At 53.6% G+C, this 22,602-nt stretch overlaps 1 protein-coding gene across 1 annotated transcript in view; it reads right to left on the reverse strand.

Annotated features, from left to right (window-relative positions):
- Positions 1 to 426: 426 nt before the first annotated feature.
- Cuedc1 (CUE domain containing 1) overlaps positions 427 to 22,602 on the reverse strand; it is a 91,286-nt gene continuing 69,110 nt past the window's right edge. The window contains exons 2-11 of the mRNA XM_085695639.2: positions 20,119 to 20,774; positions 14,827 to 14,954; positions 10,408 to 10,534; positions 9,584 to 9,776; positions 8,573 to 8,656; positions 6,726 to 6,797; positions 5,805 to 5,898; positions 5,069 to 5,127; positions 3,958 to 4,028; positions 427 to 2,015 (exon numbers count right to left, since the gene is read on the reverse strand). Of these exons, the coding sequence (XP_085551765.2) occupies positions 3,961 to 4,028; positions 5,069 to 5,127; positions 5,805 to 5,898; positions 6,726 to 6,797; positions 8,573 to 8,656; positions 9,584 to 9,776; positions 10,408 to 10,534; positions 14,827 to 14,954; positions 20,119 to 20,493 (1,200 nt within the window). The 5' untranslated portion in view covers positions 20,494 to 20,774 and the 3' untranslated portion in view covers positions 427 to 2,015; positions 3,958 to 3,960. The remainder of the gene's footprint in view (positions 2,016 to 3,957; positions 4,029 to 5,068; positions 5,128 to 5,804; positions 5,899 to 6,725; positions 6,798 to 8,572; positions 8,657 to 9,583; positions 9,777 to 10,407; positions 10,535 to 14,826; positions 14,955 to 20,118; positions 20,775 to 22,602) is intronic.

A 22,602-nucleotide genomic window follows, 5' to 3' on the forward strand; every position in this document is an offset into this window, starting at 1 on the left:
TTGGAACCTCCAGTCAGTCGGACGTCGTCGTTAATCCAGAAGTTTTGTGTTTAATGCAGGGAGGCACAGTGTGGCGCTTTTGCAACAGGCCGGGTTTCACAACCCTGTTTTGTTGCCTATCAGCAAGCGGTTTTTTGTGTGGCAAAGAGGAAGGAGCAGCGCTAGGCAACGCCGGCAGGTCGCACAGGCTGCAGATGTCATCTCCTGAGGCGGTGTGCAGGAAGCCTGAGTCCTATGGACCCTAGAAACAACCCCGAGGGTTAACCAGGAGGGGAGTGGGGGAGTGGAGGGTGGTAGCGGGGGTGGGGGGGGGGGCGTGATTGCAGGTGGCCCAAGGATTTGGCACTTCTCCAGAGACCAAAACCTATCCCCTGGGGAGGGAAAAGGAGGGAGGGTCCAGCCCACACCGCCGGCCACATCAGAGCACCAAGAGAACACCAAGTCTTTATTACCGGAATTCCTATGAAACGGCTCCAAGGAAAAAACCACACACAAGAGGGAAAAAATAACAAAGTGACACACACAGACCTACAGCTTTCTCGTCGTGCGTGCGCCTGGCCCTGGAGCAGGGAAGGCCCAGACGCGTCTGGAGCACAGTCTAGCCGCCCGGGGCTCATGGTGGGCGGGGAGGCGTCCTTCTCTTCAGGGGTCACAGGACTGGCTGGGTGCCAGCACGGTCTCCCACCCCAACCCCGCCCTGCGTATGTTTCCAAACTTGGTCACTCTGTGTGCACCGCTCTCCCGAGCCCGGGGAAGCTCGACCGGCAGAAGTTGGGGCCATTGGAGTTTCCATTTCCTACCAGTCCCTAGCAGCCCCCGCCACCCAAGCATCGAATCCCGTTCTCAACCAGGTCCCCGCGCCTTCCCGGGCTTCCCAACTCTCTCTAAAGGTCAGCGAGTTCCCAGATCATAGAACGAGTGGTACACAATTGCGGCCTCCATGGCTGAGAATTCCTAGAAACACCAGTGTTCTTCGGGTCAGCTCTGGTTCTCCACCCGAGGCACCCAGCTAGTTCCTGTCCTAGGTGCTTCCCCACCCCCACCCCTGCCCCAGGCTGGTAGCCTCTGCAACGTGCACTTCAGCCTACACACACCTTCTCAGTTGGGGTCACCCTCCCTCCAGCACCTCCCTGCCTTACAAAACAGCAGGACCAGTCCAGCCCCTGAGGAGCCCCACTGTGATGTAAATCAAGAACCAGCTTTGATCTTCAGCCTAACGAAAGACCAAGCTTAGAGAGAGTCCTCCAGCTCCGGGGTCACCCTCCCCATCCCTGCTGGGTCAAGAGGAGGCTGCTGGAGGTGACAGCCAGCCCTTAATAAGAAGCAGCCCTGTGAGCTAGACCCCGGCAAGGCCACAGCGCCCAGAGTTCTGTGCAGGTATGGGCCAAGAGTCAGCAGTTCCATCCAAGGCTGAGATGTCGGAGACCTTTAGAAAGAAAGGCGGGGGTGGGGTGGGGATGGGTGGGATATAGGGATAGATCACACCCGTTGTGGCACACCAGAAGTGATGGGAAAGAAACAGGAAAGCCCTCTTTTCAGGCCCAAAGGGCCTCCGGATGGGTCATTTTGCCAGCTCTCTTAACTGCAACCTTGGCGCTTCCTGGGACCTTTCTTTCTTTTCTTTTCTTCTTTTCTTTTCCTTTTCCTCCTCCTCCTCCTCCTCCTCCTCCTCCTCCTCCTCCTCCTCCTCCTCCTCCTTCTCTTTTTAAATGTGTGGGGTGGTTCCTGAATTTCTGCTCATCCTCGACAGACGAGAGGAGCCAGACTACAAACCAGGTTTGTAAGGTTTGTCTCTAAGGCTCCAGGTCCCTCCTCCAATCACAAGCAACTCTGAAAGTTCTAAGTCCCGTGGAAAGGCGGAAAGTGGCAGTGGCTGGGCTGGACTGTGGCTGAAGAAGCCTGGGCGCTGGTACGCAAGCACCATCTGTCTCGGCTGCAGCTGGAGGGCACTGCTGTTTCCCCCTGGTTACCTCCACCCGGTCAGAGTGTCTCTGGCAAGGCGACGCTGCTGGCACCTGGGGAGTAGGGAAAATGTGTGACGTTTTCATCAAAGGAGCTCTCCGGTCTTTCCCTGCCACTGGTTCTTGGAGAATATGAGGCACCTCCTCCTTTCTCCAGCGGTTCTAGATCATCCTGGAACTCTGCTTAGGACCACACCCACTGCTCAATGGCAGATCCTTCTAGTTGGGGGCAGGGGCTACACTAAGGAAGAGGACCTAACGGGGCAGAAAGGTAATCGCAGGCTAGAGTTTGGCGGGCCTCAGACACTAGGCTGAGTTCCTAAGAGTTTTGCTCAGAAGACCATGAGAAAAGCCCGGGAGAAGTGGAGCCACAGCAATGTGCAGTGACGGGCTCAGCAGGTAGGGCAAGGAAGACACGTGGGATAAATCTGTCAAGACTGTGATGGGGAAAGCTAGAAGGCGGGAGAAAGCAGGGAGGCGAGAATGGCTTGCAGTGAACTGACGAGATGCACTGCAAAGACCACGGGGTGCAGTGGGGACCCAGCAGAGCTGGAAGAGCAGTTACTGAGGAAGAGGACAGTTGGGCACTTAGAGCAGGAAGGGGGAAGAGTGAAAAGGGTTAGGAGCAGAGCAATGAATAGGTAGAGGGCGAGGGACGAGCAACAGCCTCCTAGGAGGGAGGAAAAAGAACCAGGACTCTTGGAGTCATAGGCAAGCCAGGAAGAGTTCAGCCCAAACCTGGGCATTGCAGGTGTGGAAGGGAGCACCGGAATGCACCACAGGCCCTGGACCTGGCCGGTGACCTCCTCGGCTAGGTCCCTTTCTGGAGGCGGCCATTTTGCCTTAGATGCAGGATCTCGGGTTTTACAGTGGGGAGCTGAGAGGGAAAAAAGCTGGAGACACAGAAATGATGAGTAAGTTCTGAGATGGGATGACTTTGAGTAGTGCACCTTTCTCCTGGGGACCAGTGGGGTGCAAGAAGGGGTGAGAGTAGGGTGTTTCCTTAGCTCCCCTTACTTGGTTATCCCAGAAAAGTAGGAAGCTGGGGTGCAGGTGTGTGGGTGAGGAAAGCCCGGGGAAGCATGGAGAGCTGAAGAGAGGATGCCAGAAAGGGAGAGTGCGGTGCCCGCATCTGCTGCCCCTGCCCTCTGCCAGAACTATCATAAGAGGGGCTTCTGTCCCTCCATGGTTGGACATGGGGCCAGACCTGACAGGCAACAGCCTAGTAGATGCTGAGCACTGAGCACAGGACAGCAGCTGGGCAAACAAAGTAGGTGGGTGGGCGGGCAGCTCTTCATTGGGGGGTGGGGCACCTGAAGAGGGACAGGCATGCCTCGTTTCTGCAGGAGATGCTGGCATTGTCTGTGTACGTTCCCCACCTCAGGAGAGTACATGGAGAGACAGGAGGAAAGGCAGGCCAGCCCCGAGGCTCCAGGTAGAAGCAGCCATTCCAGGGGCTGTTTCCAGATCCCTGACCATCCAACCTAAGCAGGGCGCTGAACACAGGTCCGCGTGTGCATGACCACAGTGCTTCTTACACCACCCTCTTAATATTCACTGTGGGTCCCGGAACGTCTTTTCAACAGGGCTGCAAACTATTAAAGGTCAAAGATGATTTGGTTTTCCTGTTCAGGGCATCTGTGATGATGATGATGATGATGATTCAGGCAGGTGTGATTATTGTTTGTCAAATGAATAAATAAGCAAGTCTGTACTCCTGGCACTTGGGAAGTGGAGACAGAAGGATCTGAAGTTCAAAGTCAGCCTCATCTACATAGCCAATGCATTCAAAGGGTAGTAGGGTTACAAAAGATATGTATGTATGTATGTATGTATGAATTGGTTTGCAGGAGGAAACCATGTGCAAGTCACAAGAGAAGTAAGCCAGGATCACTATTCTGTCAGAGCCCAGCACCTCTAGATCCTTGGGAGGACACATAGTGGGTGGTGCCCCTTTGCCCAAACTGTCCCTGAGAGCTGTGACCCCAAGCCTTACCTCTTACTGTCCTTCTCTTAGGGCCTCTTCTACCTTAGGTACCTCCTGCCGCCTTCCCCGGAAGTCTTCATCTGAAAGGCAAAGGGAAGCTGCCTCATCTTCCACCCTGCAGAACCTCACTTGGGCCTGTCCCCAGATTGTTCCTGACACCCAGGTAGCAGTATGTGGGTGCGGTGAGAGAGGCAAAAGGCAAAAGGTGCTGTCTTGGCTCTACCACTGAACTAGGTCTTGGACAGGTCTTACCCTGCTTGAGTCTCAGTTTTCCCATCTATCAAATGGGATAGAGACGATGGACCATTCAGATGACCTCTAAGACCTTCTAGTCCTCGTATCTGGTGTCTCATGACCCTCCTCCCCCCCCCCTTCTAGATAGGATTTTTATGTGTAGCTGTGGTTATCCTGGAACTCTCTCCGTAGACCAGGCTGGCCTTGAACTCAGAGATTCACCTGCCCCTGCCTCCCGAATGCTGGGATTAAAGGCATGCACTATCTCCTGACTCTTTAAGAGCGTGGTGATGGGAGTTCATCCATGGGTGGTCTGGCGAGATCTTTTGACCCCTGTGGCCTTTGGGAGGGACTGGGTAAAAAGTTCAAGGCCCTCAGTCTGAAGCTTTTTTCCTTCCTTTCTTTTTCTTTTCTTTTCTTTTCTTTACATTGGTTCTTTGAGATAGGGCTTCTCTGTGTAGCCCTGGCTGTCCTGGAACACACTCCGTAGACCAGGCAGGCACTGAACTGTTGGAGAGCTGCCTGCCTCTGCCTCTCAAGTGCCGGGACTAAAGGTGTGAGCCACCACCACCTGGCTAGACTGGAGTTTTCTAACTTGTGGTTATCCGTGTATGAGGCTTGCCTGTCTGTACCCCATTCCCTAAAGAACATTCCCTAGGAACAGCACCTGGCTCGCTGGGCATCCCTTCAGGGACTACAGGAAGTGAGTGGCATTGTGTGCACCACATGGCAAGGGTTCACATTTCTGTGGGTTACCTGCCTGCCAACCCTTGACATGTCTCCCAGACTGAGTGCCCCTTGCTGAACATTAAAAACTAAGGACCTCCTCTCAAAGGGTCACCCATCACAAGTAAGTCAGAGCTGAAGGCTCCCCGCCCTGCCTCACCGTAAGCATGGCCTTCCACGTCATCCAGGAGGTTGGCTGTCGAAGCAGCAGCTCCCAGCCTGCCAGCCTGTTCAGGAAAGCTACCCCAGAGAGGAATGGGAACTGTCACAGCCCGTGCGGTCTGCCTGTGCTGTCCTGCCAATCCACCAGCCTCAAGAGGCTCCTACCATCCCTCCTGTCCCCAAACTGCCTAACACTGCCCCTTTCAGGCCCCACTCCCGAGATCCGCACCCAGCCAGACCCTAACCTCCTTAGTCTTCCCCCATCTTTAGGGACAGAGAGTGACATTCTCCCCGCTCCCCTTGGATACTCAGCTTTCACTGTCTTGGGCCCCAAGTTGGCTAAGCGCGAATGGGAGCTTGGATGAAGACAGGGAAACACCTTTTCTCTTGAAGAACCAAAAGTGAGAATGCAGGCTTCTAGAGACAGGACTGCCGGGCACCTGGGAACCAGTTCAACTAGCAAAATGAGGGAAAGGTTTGCTGCTTTCAAGGGGAGGACTACTGTTTTCCCCCAAAATGCAGATGGCTCAAGGTCAAAATCAAAGAAGTCACTGGAAGCATCGGAAGGACAATGTCCAGGGAGCTGATGATGGGGATGTCCTGGTTTGCAAAACAAGAAGCTACAGAGCCAGATCCCACTCCCCAGGAAGGTCCAGTTTCAGGGGGTCCAGCCGGGACATCCATCACCGTTCCTAGCGCCCACCACCCCATCCCGGTGCCAAGCAGAAGGATACGACTGAAGCTTCGGCAAGTGTCTCCTCTTTGACTTCCTCATTTTGGTCTTCTCAGAGAAAGCTCGCGCGAGTTCAAACAGCTTCCTACGCGTGGCTGGGGCAGAGAGACTTGTGAGCCCTTCATGCTCCAGACAGCCAGAGCGTCAGATGGCTTCCCGCCAGGTTTGGGGGCAGCCAGGGCAGCACCAGGCCCCTTGGGTGGGGACTGGGAAGAGGAAAGTGACAGGAACTGCAGACACCGTGCCACCTAAGGAGCAAGTGTGCCATCCCAGGTCGGCCTCCAGGGGCAGCACAGGCCACCACTAGCCAAGTATACAGCCTGACGCCAGTCCAAGATCCGGGTATTCCTTCCGGAGAGGCGAGAACCACAGATCTTGGCTTTCTTTCCCGCTGGCTGCCAAGGCCTTCCCGCCCCTCCCCAGCCACCTCCACAGTTGGTCCTAGGATTTCCGTGACTCATCGGAAATTTTTCCCTGAAATAAAACCTTGAAAGTGTCCCAGCCTCATTCCCACTGGTTATGGATCCGTGAGATCGGAAAGGGGATTATGATGAGAAGCAAACAGTGGGAAGAGGTCCCCTGTGCCCCCAAATGTCTCCCATTCCCACAGAAAGCAGACTCGGTCAGGCTCCTGTCTCAGCCAAGCTCTCACACCACAGAGAATGTGAACACTGACACACATTATTTTTTTGCAGACAGCTGGCTCAAGAGGATTTAAACTTAATTTGTCCCCAGACTCAGCTGCAGAATAAAGTAAGGCAGGAAGACCGAGGGAGTTAGCCTGTGATTAAAATGTCACCCAAGTTCGCCAAAAGTCAATAGCATTAAAAATCCTCAGGGGTGGGGGCTCCTTGCCTCTCATGAGGCCACAGGAACTGCCTCAAGAGAGCTGGGACAGGGAGGGGGCGGGAGCAGGACTCACATTTTCCCATGTGTTTCAACTTGTCCCTGAATAAGGCATCTTCTGACACAGTGGGGTTGGTGTCACTGGTTCCTGGAAGGAGGAGACACCTGCTGAGGGACCAGGCCCATTGGGTCTCTGAGGTCCCACTAAGAGAGAGAGAGAATGAGCAGCTGCCATGGCCCCCCGGGAAGCAGATGAGATGGTGCCCCTCCATGGTTGTTTAGGTCTGTCCTTTCATTACAGAGCAGTCTTCTTCCCTAGCCCCTGGAGTGTAAAGCAAGTTGCAAGAGTACTTCCTCTTCTGATCCAATGGGGGCAGTCTTAACTGCTGCGAGTGTGGGAAGGTGGCTGGCAGAAGGTTTTAACTTCTGTGAACAATCCCATATTCTCAAAGTCATGGTGGTAGTTTGAAATGAGCTGGGTGGGGAAGAGACACATCACGGAAATCTCTAGGGATTGCACACCAGGCTTCTGCACCCAGAGCAGGGCAGAACACAGTGTTAACCATTTGCCCGCCCATCTGTGCTGTGATGGCTCTCTGTGCATTCTAACTCTGGTGGAAGTGAAGCAGAAAGGACACAGAGCCAAGAATTCTGGGGAGATCTTGTCCTCCTAGGTTCAGCCCCTCCGTTATTATAACATCAGCCCCTCCCAGATGTTGAACAGGAACAGAGCAGGGCTCAGCCAAGAGTCAGAACCCAGTGAAGCTCCTGGAGGGAGCTTCTAACTCTCTCCTCACTGTCTGAATCTCTCTGCCGTTCATCTGCTGCCCTCCACCCTGTAAGTTGGCTCATCCTGAGTCACCTTGGCTGCTAGGTTCCCTTTGGGTCACCCTGATGTAGCTCAGCAGCCCCAGTGTCCCTCATTAATTTGGGATCAAGGACGAGAAGCTCTGTAAAACTCCCAGATGAACATCTGGTGGGGCCTAAGCTCCTGGCCTCTTGCTTATGAATCAGTTCTATGGGATTTTCTCTCTCTGAGCTGGGATTAGCAGGGTGCCTTACCCTTCTGCTCCTGCCTTCCCGGCTCAGCTCTAGGACGGAGGTTATGCTCCCAGAAAAATGGCTGAGACTTTTTGTATATGTACATGGGGTGAGGGCAGTAACTGGTCAGGGATCCAGGGTCCAGGGGTCAAGTACGAAAGCAGGGCCTCTGTTCCCACTCCCAACCTTAGCTCAGCTATAGTCTGTGCATCAAGCTGGACTGTCACTCACCCTAGAGGAAGCCATATGGTAGTCTGAAATGAGTTTGGGGTGGGGGTGGGGGGCATAAGGGCGGCAGTTATATTAGGGACTGTAAACTGGGCTTCTCTGGCCTTCCTGAGGCAGTTCTTGCTGAACCACCTAGAATTCAATGCTCAGAATTTATTTTCCTCACCTATGGCACGGCAGGTAGTCCTCAGTTACTTAAGTGAATGAATGAGCCCTTCCCAGACTAATTTCACCCTCTTCCTCTCCACACACTGGATACGGTCAACACGGGTGTCTTGCCTTTGCTGGTTTGCTATTAGGCAGTAAGCCTCATTGGGCTAAACCTCATCAGACTCGGAGGCCTTCCTATTCTCAGTTGCTACTAAGGGACATTACATGATTCAGTGTGTCCTCTGGTAGCTCAAGATCCGGAAATAGTTGGAAGGTCGACTAGCCTGTGGTGACCTACAGTTCCCAGGACAGAAGGACCTAGGGACACTCGCTGAAGGGGACATCTCACCCCACAGGAGGCCTCCCATCTGGTCTGTTGAGGGGCTTCAGATTCCACCCTTGGTCTGTTTCTTCATCCTACCCTTAAACTCTTAAAACTGAAAGTAAAGTTGGGGTGTGGGCCCACTGAGCCCACCAGGTTCTCTCTCAGGAAAGCAAGCTTACCTGGGACAGAGGAGGGAAGGGTGAAATCATTTCCGACAGCCACATTGCTGGATTTGGATTTCTGGGATTCATACTTCAATCGATCTGGAACAGGATATGGTTTCTATCAGAGAAGTGAGCTCCAGGGCACCCAGGGGCACACTGGAGGCTGCTGGAGGCTGAGCCCCCGAAGCACACATAAATTACACACACACACACACATACACACACACACACACACACACACAGTGTCTATCAGCTCTTGAAGAACTTGTGATAATAGAAACAACCGCCTAACAAGCATCAGCGATGTTGGGATGTCAGAACTAGCAGCTTCCCGAGAGTCCAAACCTATTTTATTCTATTGTTTTAGGGTTTTGAGATGGAGCCCAGGCTCTCTTGGAACTCCTGGTTCTCCTGCCTCAGCCTCCTTAATGCCGGGGTTGCAGGGCTGCCGCTGTGTGCCCAGCCAAGTCTCGTTTGTGCCACCTGTGTATCTGCTCCCTCCAGCCCAACACCCTGGCGGGACAATTTGCTCCATTCTCCCCAGACATTTCAGACTTCCTCCTTCCCTCCTCCCTCCTCCTTCTGTGACCTTTACAGGACCACCTCTGCAGCCCTGTTTCCAAACCCTACCTCAGAATAAAAGGCAGCCAGGCTGGGGATCAGGGTAACCCACCCGTAGATCATGCAAATACTCTCCTCCCATGTTGGCACCCATGGAGCCAGTCACCCTGCTCACAGGGCTCAAGATATGACACCTCCGCCTTGTGGCTAGAGGTTGGTGGGAATGCAGGGCAGCATTCCTTCCCGGCATCCAAGCCAAGGCTAATGCAGCGCAGAGGACTTCCTCTGAGTTCCCAGGTGCTCCCAAACCCCCATGGCTGAACCCTGGCGCTCCTGCATGGCCCAAGAAGGGCTACACTTATGCAAGTCAGAAAGCACCTAGCACTGTGGCCTCCAGCACAACCCCCTCCTGAGGCCTGAGACCACTGCCCACATCATTCTTTGGTGGTGAGGCTTGGTGCCCACCTCTCTCCAGCGCGAGGAGAAAGTCACGGTTGCGCTGCAGTTCCTTCATGAACTCCTCATTCTGCAGGAAGAGGGCGATCCTCTCGTCCTCCAGGTACTGCTTCCAGCGGCTGTCCTGGTCGCAGACACCGGGTCCTGGCACTGAAGGTGGGCCTCCCTCTCCACCCATAGGCTTGGAACCCCCAGGGTGACCCTGAGGAAGAGCGAGCATACAGATCACCTACTTAAAATCCATGCACACCTGTAGACACATGTGTGCTTTCCCAGACTCCTCCAGCCCCATCCTGTAGTCCCCTCCTCCCAATAGGCTCCAGTTATTGGTGCGAACTCACTGGAACAACTCAGAACTGTCTCCGCGGGGGGGGGGGGGGAAGGCAGGGAGGACATCAAAAGGACTCCCCCCCCCTCCAACCCAGGGCCACCTTGTTCCCTCTTCTGGGACCTAAATCATCTTGCGATGCAGTATGCCAAGAGTTCAACCACCTGTCCGTGGACTCCCAGTCCCACACTGTTCCCCTCCAGCAGGGACACCTTCCGGGAGCAGTTCTGGACCCCACCATTAGCTACCCCATTTTTCTCCCTCCAGCCTGAAGCTCTCTCAGACTGCCACCTTCCCTGGGCCACCAAACCCTAACCCTAACCATCGGGCCAGACGAGAAGCAAGGCCATGGGTTCATTTCTCTTTCCTTAGAAACTCTATTCAACAAAAGCGGCTCAGCCAGGGCTTGGAAACCAGGAAGCAAATTCGGCTGGCACTGAGTGTGTAGCGCAGATGAGACGCTCGACAGGCAGGCAGGCATGGAGGTCTGAGGGCGACCGGTTACCTGAATGCTGTCCATCTGCTGGGGCAGGATTCGGAGAAAGTCATCAGGAAGGTTGCCCAGCAGGGGTGGGTTCCAGTTCCTGTAGCGACTCTGGCTTGCAGGTTGTCCAGAGCCTAGGACATCAATCCTGGGGGATGGGAGGTGAGGAGAGCAAGGAGCAGTCAGGCCTTGAGCCACAGCTCTGCTGGCCTGTCACAGGTTCTCAGGTAGTCGGAGGTCTTACTCAGAGCGTCCCGTGCCCACGCTGCATTCAGGACAAAGGTATAGGTGCGTATTCTGCTGGACGAGGGAAACGGCATATCAACAAGGAAGGCAGCCAAGCCAGGAGCAGTGGGGACCTCTTTGTCTCCTCAGTTAGGTCTGCTTTCCTTAACTCCTCAGCCTTGGCCTTGGGCCGCTTCCCTGTCACTTGGTGCCTCTGGTGCAAATGTCAGTGTTGTGGATTTAGACACAGACTTTATGAATGTACCTACAGACTGGGGCGGGGGCCATATGCTTCTGTGCCTGTGTCCCTAACAGCTGGCACAATGCTGGACTATTAAGTAGCCGATATTTCCCCCAACTCCACCCAAGAGCAGACAAGTAGTTTGTCAATAGCCCATCCTGTCTTTGGTTTGTTGGGGAAGGGAACTCCCAAGATTCCTGGACAATTGAGCAGATCCGAGTTCCCATTCTGGCTCAACTACAGTCAGCAAAGGGTGGGGAACATTGGGAAGACCCCAATTCAGGCCCCTGGTGCTTCATTACCAAATCTAGACCCTGCTGACCTCCTTCCAAGGTACTGGGTGCCCTCCCACCCACCATGAGCTGTAGCTTGGACTCCTGGGAGGCCAGGGTTAGATTCTTGTTTCCAAGGGGTCTATGGGGCCTCTTCTCACGCAAGGTGTGCCTGTGCCAGGAGAGGAACAGGGCTTGGCTACTCTGATCCCCGGGCTCCATCTCTAAGCCCAGGACTGAAGGAAGCCTGGAGCTGGGCCAGGAGCTCCTAGCTCCTCAGCAGCCTGCTGCGTGGCAACCACAGGACACGTGTCCTGCTGAATCAGGGAAATGACACACGGAGAAGGCAGGCGGCTGGGGGTGGTGGGGGCCACGCTGGGCTCAGCCTGGCTTTGATTTGGCCTCCAGCTTCAGGAATCCCTCCGCCCCCTCACTGGTGGGGAGCCTTTCCGTCTGCTGCTAAGTTGTGGAAATAACTTCCTTTCCTTTTCTATTTTGGGCTGGTGGCCCGGTGGGTATGAGGGGAGGGCGGGGGCAGGAGCAGACGGATAACCAGCTGCTAAGTGCTAGGGGGAGCTCAGCTCGCAGCCTGAAGACACACAGGGATCCCCAGAGAGGAGCCCGCAGGGGAACCCAGGACACGCATTCCTAGGCCAGGTTTCCTTCTCTCCGCAATGCTCTGCCACTTAAGGCCCTGTCCCAAGTTCTGTTTTCTTCCCAGGGCCCATCTGTCAGTCTCAGAGACACCACTTCCAGCCACGATGGGAGAAGGCTTATCCAGGCTTCGTTTGGGGTGAACTGGACACCCCAACTCAGTCCACACCTGGAAGCTACCCAGGATGGCTGCAGAGGGAGTTCAAAGCCTGACCAAAACCCTCTAGCCATTGTTTCGGGGATGCCCACGGGGTAGGCGCTGACACAGGGAGATCGCCTTTTCTCCTGGGGTTTCCCTGGCTTCTGGGCAAGGGTCCTGGAGAAAGAACCCCGCTCAGCCTTCCCCAAGCCCTGGGATGAAGTCACCTTCAGCAGCAGGCGGATGGCCCGCCTAGGCAGCCCAGCCACTCTATTGTGGTTGGGAAGGAATGTCAGAAATGAACTTTGAGGCAAAACTTCCAAGGCTGCAATTTCAACACAAAAACAGCAGGCGGCCTGTGTAGAGGGGTCTCTCCTGGACTTCGGAGACTCAGGCAGATGAAGGGAAGGACTCAGTAGGGGAGGGGAAAGGAGACAGAGGCCAAGAAGATCTTTAGAGACTGAGCCTCTGGAGCCCCAAAACTAAAACTTCAAGTATAGGTTGGGGGTGGGAGGGTCCACATTTACCTGCAGGATGTTGGACCTGGCTGGGAAGGATTTCAGAAATGGGCCTTTCCAGAAGAGTTGATTTGTTTGTTTGGTTTGGGTTTTGTTGTTGTTTTTTTTTTTGTTTGTTTTTAATGTGTATTTAAGGCCATGCCTTGGATAGCAGATTTCTGGGCTCCCATGTGGTTCCCCTAAATTCTGATCTACAGGGGAGGGGCCCAGAGGACAAGCAACACACCACACACAGAGACAGACAGACACAAACATGCATGAATAAATAAATAAATGTAGTTGAAAGGATTTAAGTCCTTTGGACTCAATGCTATGGCCTGGATCTGCAATGTCCCCCACAGGTTTGTATGTTTGAACACCTGGCCTCCAGCTGGTGGCACAGCTTTGGGAAGTTATGGACTCTCCAGGTGGGATCTGGAGGGTGGAAGCAGGTCACTAGGGGCAGGCTTGGAAGGTTCCACCTGCCTCTGGCTCGGGGCCAGTCCTCTCTGCTTCCTGATACACGGTGATGTGAAGACCCACGCCCCTGCCTTCTTGCCAACAGGACTGCTCTACCACACCTTCCCTGCCATCCTGGGATAAAAGCCCTCTCAGACCAGGAGCTGAAGCAAATCTTGCCTCTCTCAGCTCCTCTCCTTCAAGCGTTTTGTCACAGCAACACAAAGGAAACACCGGACATCACAACAAAACCGAAGCCACAGGGAAGTCATTGACCCTGAGCTCAGTTCACTGCCATAGGTGTGGCCTCCAGGGCAGTCTCTCACCCAGGCACCTGACTCCCACCTCCCAGCCTGCATCCCCCCCCCCCAAGGTGATAGGTCCCTGCTGTGTCCTGTCCCTCACCAGATGGATGACCTCTGTCCTGCCCAGCTAACCTTCCAGCCTCTCAGCCCGCTAAGCTACAGCCTGATTCCTCAGCAGGGAACTGATGGCACAGTGATGAAGAACCTTGAGGTCACACCCCAGCTCTGAGCCTTGGATCAGCATCGTCATCTATGACATGGGGGACAGCAGTGCTCACCACATACGTCACCGGGTAAAGAGCCATGGCAGTCTCTGTCCTTTACAGGGCACGTGGCAAATGGCAGCTGTTCTTACTGGTTTCCAAGTTCCCCACTGCCACTGTTCTGGGGTTGCTAAGATACCTAGAATGGAGGGATCACTACAGCAGGTCCCTGTTGTATCATCCCCTCCCGCCCAGTCCGTCATGCTAAGAAACGGCAGCTTCCTGGACAAAGTGACCACACCTAGGCTCTAGCAGCCACCAAACCCAGGGCCCAGAAAAGCAAGCACCTCACCTACAGTGGACACTGCTGGCAGCTAGCTTCATTGTAAGCTTCCAAACCACAAGAGTCTCAAAGCTGAGACAAGTCTCTGGGGACCTTGCAGTCCACTCTCCTGCCCAGAAGAAGATGCATCTTCACATGGCTTAAAAACCTCTCAGCATCACTAGCCCAGGGGTGACTGATGGCTACTGGGGGTGCTGGGCTGGGAGGGATTCTGAGGTTCATCTTGCCTCAGCAAGAGACGGCACAATGATTAATTACTAATGTGTCCATGGGCCGGGGAAGGGAAGGGACAGTACGATATTTCATGAGCTCATCTCCCTACCCTGCCTCTCCCTTGATTACACATTCCAAGAAGCTGGAGGCTGAACCATATTTAATTAACTGTGTTCCATAGGCATAGGCTGCTACGCCAACTTTTTACATGGGATCCAAACTCGGGTCCCTGTGTTTACTCTGCAGGTACTTGACAGTCAGACAGACAGACAGCCATCTCCCTAGCCTTCCACTTGACTTTTAGGAGAGTTTCTCACTGTACCTGGAATCTACTGATTGGTTAAACCAGCGGGCCACCGAAATCCAGGGATCTGCCTATCCCTGCTGCTCCAGCTTTGGTGTTCCAGATGTGTGCTGTTGTGCCCTGCTTTTATGTGTAGAGGGCTAGGAATTCAAACCCAGGCCTCTACACTCAGGTAACAAGCACTTTGCCTACTGAGCCATTTCCCCAGCCCCACATTGCTGAAGTTTTGAAAGTTCTCCTTGGGGGCTGGAGAGATGGCTCAGAGGGTAAGAGCATTGCCTGCTCTTCCAAAGGTCCTGAGTTCAATTCCCAGCAACCACATGGTGGCTCACAACCATCTGTAATGGGGTCTGGTGCCCTCTTCTGGACTGCAGGCATACACACAGACAGAATATTGTATACATAATAAATAAATAATTATTTAAAAAAAAAAAAAAGAAAGTTCTCCTTGGTGTCTGGATAAGATGTACCTTGCCACGGTAGAAGTCTGCTGTGGGGGAAGCCACTTTCCCACCGTGTTTTATACAACCCCAACCCCTGTCTCCATCTCTGCCTGCTGTGCTCTGAGGTCAAATGGATTCTCACCGGGGAGGTGGAGTTGGAGGAGCCATCGGGTAAGGCCTGTCGAACACGTGCATGTGGTAAGCCGGTGGTGAGTACACAGGCGGGGGCTCTTCCTCCGAGCTATCCGGCTCCAAAGTCCTTTCCAAGATCTAAACCAGAGACAACAAGGAGATACATAGTAATAATTATTGACGATGATATTAATGATCCATCCTTGAAGCTCAATGGCATTCAGATGAGGCCAGGGACAGGCAAGTTTTGTGCATTGCTGCTGGAAGTTGTTTCTTCGCAATCCCAGCCTCATGAACTAACACTAACGTGTGGCTCCCATGGCCCCTCAGTTATTATACTTGGCAAAGAGGACAACACGCAGCCTCAGAGGATGGTTCATGGCAGCGGCAATGCTCAAGAGCAGCAAAATGAACACAGGGTGGAAGAAAGAGACAGTGAGGGTGGGGAGCTGGGGAATGCAGGCCTGTGGGAGAGGTTTATCGCGCTTGGTGCCCAGCGCGTGTGCTGAGACACCTCCCCGGGCTGCACCCTTGAGACCAGTGTCCTCTGGACAGCTGTACTATTATCCGGTGATGACATCATTCATATCTCCTCCTGTGTACTTCCGCATCTGTCATCTGAACCCTACCAGTCTAGCAAGTGAAATCCCATTTTACGGAGGAAGAAATTCAGGCCCAAGTGTGTCTTATTTGTTTGTGGTTGCCTGGGATTGAACCTGGAGCCTCACACACATGAGGCAATTGTTCCACCACTGAGCCACAGCTCAGCTCTCTTTACCTTGAATTTTCTTTCTTTCTTTCTTCCTTCCTTCCTTTCTTGGTTTTTTTTTGGGGGGGGGTTGGTTTTTTTGTTTTTGATTTTTGTTTTTTTGAGACAGGGTTTCTCTGTAGTTTTGGAGTCTATCCTGTACCTCTGTAGACCAGGCTGCCCCTGAACTTACAGAGATCTCCCTACCTCTGCCTCCCAAGTGCTGGGATTAAGCCACCACTACCCGGCTTTTACCTTGAATTTTGAAATAGGGGCTCACTAAGTTGCCCTGGCTGGCCTCAAACCTGTTTCCTTACTTCTCCTGGGGAGGTGTGAACCAGAGAGGATGCCAACGACAGGCCAAAGAAGTAATCCCACCCACGTCTAGGAGTTACTGAGAGGGAGGGACACCTCCCTCAACAACTGTATCACCTTCACAGAGTCCCTGATTCAGCAAACCTCTTGTGGACCCCAGCGTCTCTATCCAGCTGCAACTGGAGCAGAAATGCAGACAGCTGGTGCAGGAGGGCGTGGCTGAGAGCTCAGGTGCTGGTTTGCTAACGACCCTCCCTGCCTTCTGTGAGGTGACAGGCCCAAGCTTGCTGATGTGAGTTGCTCCAAGATGGTAACGGCACCATGTGGCCACAGAGGACAGCAGCCCTCAACGCTTCCGACCCTCCTGCCCCAGCCTGCTGAGGGGCTCAGATTACAGGCTCTGTGAAGCTAAGTCTGGTTAAGTGAAATGACAGAATCACTTGCTGGCTTTAGATAGGAATCTCCAACATGGACGGGGTCTCCACAGTCTCCACCTTCCCTCAGGCAGTCTGCACACCCTGCCTAGTTTCCCCACCGTCCCTCTAGACTCTTCTCTTTACCCAGGAGGCAGGAAGCAGGGCAGAGAAAGGTCCAGGGTAGGGGATGGCTGAGTTCCTAATATCCGGTGGATATGAAACTGCCCCCAGAGGCATCTGGGCAGAGCTCTGTCTCACGGCCACACACCTCACCCCACCCTGCCCTCGCAGCTCTGTTCCCACTTTCTCAGAGACCAAAGAACCTGAAAAGGACTCAGAGGCCCTAACTGACTCAGCCCCTGACTCCTCCAGCCCCATTTGAACTCTGAGTTTGTAGAAGCTGTGTCTCTGCTTCTGTCCATCCAGGCTCCACAGACACATTTGAGCCCTAGGCCAGCCGTGCCCAGCACAGGGAGGCTGGCAGGGATGCCCTGGTAGCAAGCGTGCACATGTCCCGGTAGTGTGTGTGCACATGCACTCAGAGCTCTGCACGCCAGCCTGACCCTAGGAGGCACCCGCCCTGGAATGCGGGCTCTTTCCTGTGAGGCGGAAAGTATTTAAACAGATGCTTCTGCAGAAAGAGAAGAATGAGGCCGCCTGGCTGGCCAGGCCACCACGCTCCTCACCCCACATTCCACCAGGAAGGAGAGAGACCCAGGGAAAGGGAATGGTGCAAAAAATGGGACCTGGTCCCTGTTGCCTAGTACAGGAGGTGCCAGCCAAGATCCTCGGGTGCCCAGAGGACTCGCCACCTCCCTCAGCCACACGCCCCCGTTTCCCACAGTTCTTGGCTCTGAGGGACAGGGTCCAGGCTAAACTTGGTCTGGTGGGAGGGAGAGGAGAGTTCTGTGGGTTTCCTCTGAACTGTGCCATGCGCCCAGACTCAAGGATGGCAGGGATGTGGGCAGGCCCTGTGTACTAGAGAGCAGCTTCCTGGAGCAGCAAACCTAGCTACCCTCAAGAGAGGATTGTGTCAACAGTGGGGAGGAGGCAGGTGGTGGGCAGGTCAGCTCCAGTGAGGAAGATCTGTAGTCCCAGAGAGGGAACCCCAGCATCCTCCTGCCCCCGCTCCATCTTCCCAACCACAAAGAGCTTGTTCTGGCTCTAAAGGTGTTGGAGGTTCTGTGGCCTCCTGGCCTAACTCACTGTGGGTGATGGATGCCTGCCAGGTGTTCCAGAGGCTGGTAGGGAAGCAGGGTCTGGGCCATTTATCTGACAGGAGCTGTTTCTCTGTGACAAGGATACCCCCTGGGCCAGCCCACCATCCATCAGCCTCTAGAGAGGGGGCTTTTTCCAGTCGGCAGTTATTGTCATTCTGACTGCGGCTCATAAATTTCCTGCAGCACTTTACGCTGGCTCGGGAGCTGCCTGCTGATGGACCCAGGCAGGGCTCCAAAGGTGGGGGCTGGGAGAGAGCCAAGGAGAGCCGAGAAGGGGTTCGACGGGGACAACAGACTGCTTGAGAACAGAAGTGCAGCACGGGAGGAATGCCTGGGACTGAAGAAGCCTTGCAGAGGCTTGCGATGCCACGGGCACTGTGGGCAAGGCAGGAAACGCCCCGCCTGCCAGACCTCCAGCACCAACAGGACCATAGAGAGTCAAAGCATGCAGGGAACTTCCAGCTCACACTGAAAGAATGCACCTACACGTGCACACATGCATACATACTCACACCGCCTTTCAACGAGCAGGGTCTGGATTTTCCAGTGCTCTTCCCGTTGACTAATCCAGACAGGTCAAAGGGGTGTAGGACAGAGGAAAAGGTGACAGAAAGCTGTGCTAAGACAGCATCAGTAGGGCTGGGGAGGTGGCTCGGTCAGTAAAGGGCCACACAAGCTTGGGGACTTGAGTTCAATATACAGCACCTGTGTAAGAAGCTGGGCTGGGGGCTCACACTAGTAATGCCAGTGCAGGGGATGCAGAGTAAAACAGTAATTCTCCCTGGAGCTTCCAGTCAGCCAGTCTTGCCTAATTAGAGAGAGACTCTGCCCCCCAAAAACAAGGGAGCTGGCTTCTGAGGATTAACATCCAAATCGATCTCTGGCTTACACGATTGTGCACACACACATACACTCACGTATACACACCCACTCATGTACACACACACGACGTCTCATTGCAAAACTTCCCCTTGTACCTGCTATCTGCCTGGGGAGAGCATACCACACTGACACAAAGCATTGTTACCCCTACAGCTTCTCTTCCATGGAGCGAGAACCCTAGCAACACTCACTAAGGAGGGAAGAGGGAAGTAGAAGGAGCAAGAAGGCCAGGTCCTGAAGTCGAATCTGGACCAGAGTTCTCATGGAAACAAAGGTGACGGTTCTCATCAAGTTTGAGAAACAGAAAAGATGTATTTCTGAAGCAGCTGAGATACCCAGCACAGTACGGGCTGTGGGAAGGGTGGGATTCAGCTGGGCCTGGTGAAGCACACTTGCGATTCCAGCTACTGGAGAAGAGGAGGCAGGAGGATGGAGAGTTCAAGGTCTGCCTGGGCTCCAGAGCAAGCACAAGACTCACCTGGATTGCACAGAGACAGCTTATGTAAAAAGAAGGCTGGGGAGCGGCTGGGAGATAGGGGGCTTGCACGGCATGTATGAGGTCCTGGGTTCAACCCTCAGGATGGGAAAGAACAGAGTGGAGCTTGTTCCTGTCTTCTGGTTCTTGTCTCATCCATGGCTCTTGTACTAACTGCATGCCTCACCCTTTGCCCCGAGAACTGCATGTCCTTTTAGGCTAGGGGTTAGCTGGACACTGAACTCCTGAATGAGGCCACAGAAAACCGGCTATCCCCAAGGGTGGGGTGGGCCTTGATTCACTGTGGCTGGATGTGCCCTCCACCCTGGGAACGGCTCCCTACTTATGCTGCGGATCTGAGGACGAGCTGACGAACCACCCCCAGCTCCCTGTCTGTAGTGATGCTCCCCCACTCTTCTGAGTGGAGAGTGTGGCCAGCCTTACTGATCACTCACCCTGTCTCTGTGACCTGGAGCCAGGTCACCTTTTCCTTGCTCTGGGTGTGAGTCTCTCCTCTGCTTCTGCTTCTCTCATTCTGGTCCAACTCCTATCTCCAATCCACACTAGCCTGGGAGCTCCAAAAACATTGTCTGATACTCTGCCATTCAAGAACCTTTCTTGAAAAATATACACCAGAGACTTCAGGCTTGGAACTGAGGGGTCAGGTGATGGAGTGGGGCCTACATACCTACATTTTTCTTGTTTTCTTTTTTTCTTTTTGTTTGTTTTATGAGGCAGAATTTCTCTGTGTAGCTTTAACTGTCCTGGAACTCACTCTGTAGACCAGGCTGGCCTCAAACTCACAGAAATCTGCCTGCCTCTGCCTCTGGGATTAAAGGCATGTGTCACCACCACCCAGCTTTTACCTACATTGTTTTTGTTCTTCAATACAAGGTTTCTCTGTATCTTTGGGGCTTGTCCTGGAACTAGCTCTTGTAGAGCAGGTTGGCCTTGAACTCACAGGGATCTGTACCTACATTTTAAACAAGCACCTTCCTTAGTTTGGGGTCTTGTCCTATCCCTTAGCATACCAATGAGTGGGTACTTCCTTGCTGGGTGTCTGTTAAACTACTGCATGGTTGCTACCCATAATATAGGTCACTGCCTGATCAAAAGTCTCAAGAGAGATAATTACCGGTTAGAAGCCAACTGCCCTACTGCCCCTCCCCAGGGTTGGGGGTTAACCCAGAGACGCTAAGAGAGACTGAACCACTATTGGCAGTGAATCATCTAACCGTGCCTCTACCTCTGGTGGGATGCTGTCCTCCGAGTCTGAGCTGTCCTCATAGGCGCTGCCACCACCCTCCAGGTTCATCTGCAACAGCTGGTCGATGGTGGCGTCCACCGCGCCGCTGTTGGCACGCAGCACGCACTCAATGATGTCGTAGTCCATGTTGGGGAACATCGTCTTGAAGTCGTCCATGGCCTGGTTGAACTCGAGGCGGCGCACCTGGCGGGCCGGCCGGCTGTTGTTGAGCTCTTGAGGAGCTGCGCTGCCATCCCCGGCCCCAGCTCCGGTCCCGGCCCCTGCCCCTGCCCCGGTCCCGGTCCCGCGAGCCCCGGTGGCTCCGCCACCGCCTCCGCCGCTGCCGCTGCTACTCCTGCGGAACAGGCTGGTCATCTTGTGGAGCCGCTGTGGGAGAATGTTTCTGACAAGCTAAGAAACCGCAGGCCGGGGGTCCCTCTGTCAGCCACTTGCTTGCTCCACAGGCTCAGAAGACTTACTCCTGTGCTTCCTACGTCCACAACGACGCCTGTCGGGAATGCACGGTCCAGGCTAGGGAACAGGGGCCGGGGTGGTGGCGGCATGCGGACCTTGGCCAGGCTGTGGCTGTACCGCAGATCATCCACATCCTCAAGTCATCCTGCCATAGGGGGCTGCAACTGTGCTGATGGCGTAACCTGAAAAGAGGGACAGAGTCAGAAGTAGAAGCAAACATACTTGAAGTCTTTGGTGGTGGGCTGTTAGGAAACGAGGCGCCACCTACCCAGCCTAGGGAGACCTGCTTCTCTCTGTTCTCTCTCTAGCTCTCATATCTAGCCTAGTTTGGGTGCTAGGAAAGAGCCCAGGTCTTTGTGCATACTAAGCATGCTAACAGGTAAATAAATAAGTCTATGAAAAAATATATATGTATTCTTTCCTATTCATTTCTTTGTTTTATTTTTAATTTTTGTTATTTTGAGATAGGGTCTCATCTAGCCCATATTGGCTTCAAACTTGACGTGTGGCTGAGGCTGGTCTTGAACTCTTACTCCCCCTGTCTCTCCTTTCACTATCCTGCCTCAGACTCCTGAGGGCTGGGATTACAGGGACATATGCCATCATATTCGGCTTCCCGAAACTGTCTTGAGGAACCCTATGTGTCTAGGTTTTCTCTATACTCCATCTCAAACCGAGTTCCCTGATGCAGTCAACCTAGCAGGCACCCAAGGTTAGCACGAGGGTATGCACAGACAGGTCTGAAAGTCAAGCATGCTTAGGAACTGCAGTCTACAACAGCACACCACCTAGCCCTCTCCACAGAGCACTGAGATGGTCAACAAGGTGATGTCACTGTTAGTGCAGGCAAAGGCGGGAGTACAGTGTCTGAAATCCCTTGGTAAGGGGCTGAGGATGCAGCTCGCGGGTGGAGTGCTTGCCTGGCATGCATAAAGCCCCTCAGTTCAGTCCCTGCCACTGAATACCTGGCCTGGTGGAGAATGTATGTAATCCCAGCACTTGGGAGGCACTGACCAGAGGATTGGGAGTTTTTGGTCAGCCTGAACTAGAGAACTCGTCTCCCAAAACCAAAACCTGCAGCCAGTGAGATGACTCAGTGGGTAAAAGGCTCGTCACCAAGCCTGGTGACCTCAGTTTAATCCCTGGGACCTCTGTGATAGAAGGAGACAATTGACTCCCACAAATTGTTCTCTGACCGACCCCCCCCCCACACACAAATCTGGCTCTGACTTTCTCCATCTTATCCCAAGATCAAGTCCAGCAGCTTGTAGGAAGGTCGCAAAGTCTCACTCTGCATCCCTGCTGACCTCAGGCTCATGATTCCACTGCCTCTGTTCCCCAGTACAGTGCTACCGCATGCAGCTCCTCTAAAGGTACTCTCGAGCTTGAGGAGCCAAATGCAAGCCTCTTCTCTGCTCTCCAGGATGGGAGCCAGGGCTTTGACCCGGATGGAGAAACTGTCACGTGAGCAAATCCTCATCATACTCAGAGAGTGGACACACACTGACTGTTATGAGGGAAAGACAGGATCAGAGGGGAGTAGGCAAGGTGCAGTAGCAGGGGCCACCCCACTTGGGATGGGAAGACCATCAGTGCCATTAATGTTACTACTTCAGGTCAGATCTCATACTCTGGAAGTGGCTTCAAGTACCTACCACACTGAGTTCCAAACACCTTGCACCCTCTCTTTCATCTTGTTCATAAGGATATGAACATTCTTAAGGAGCCCTATTCTGCTGCCTTCCTATTTCCAGAGAGGTGAATTAAGTACGATTTTTTTTAAAAAAATTAAATTATATTTGTTTTGTGGTGGGGGGTGCACACGTGTGCTATAGCACACATGCAGAGGTCCGAGGACCAACTTGTGGAATTAGTTAGCTTTCTCCTTCCATCCTGTGGGCCCTGAGCGCAAACTCAACTCAATCTTGTCTGTAAGTGCCTTCACCTGCTGAGCCATCTTGCTAGCTTTTTGTCTATTTGACTTTTGTTGTTATGGTTGTTGTTGGTTGG

The sequence above is a fragment of the Myodes glareolus genome, chromosome 9 (assembly GCF_982192425.1).
Source record: "Myodes glareolus chromosome 9, mMyoGla1.1, whole genome shotgun sequence".
NCBI lineage: Eukaryota > Metazoa > Chordata > Mammalia > Rodentia > Cricetidae > Myodes > Myodes glareolus.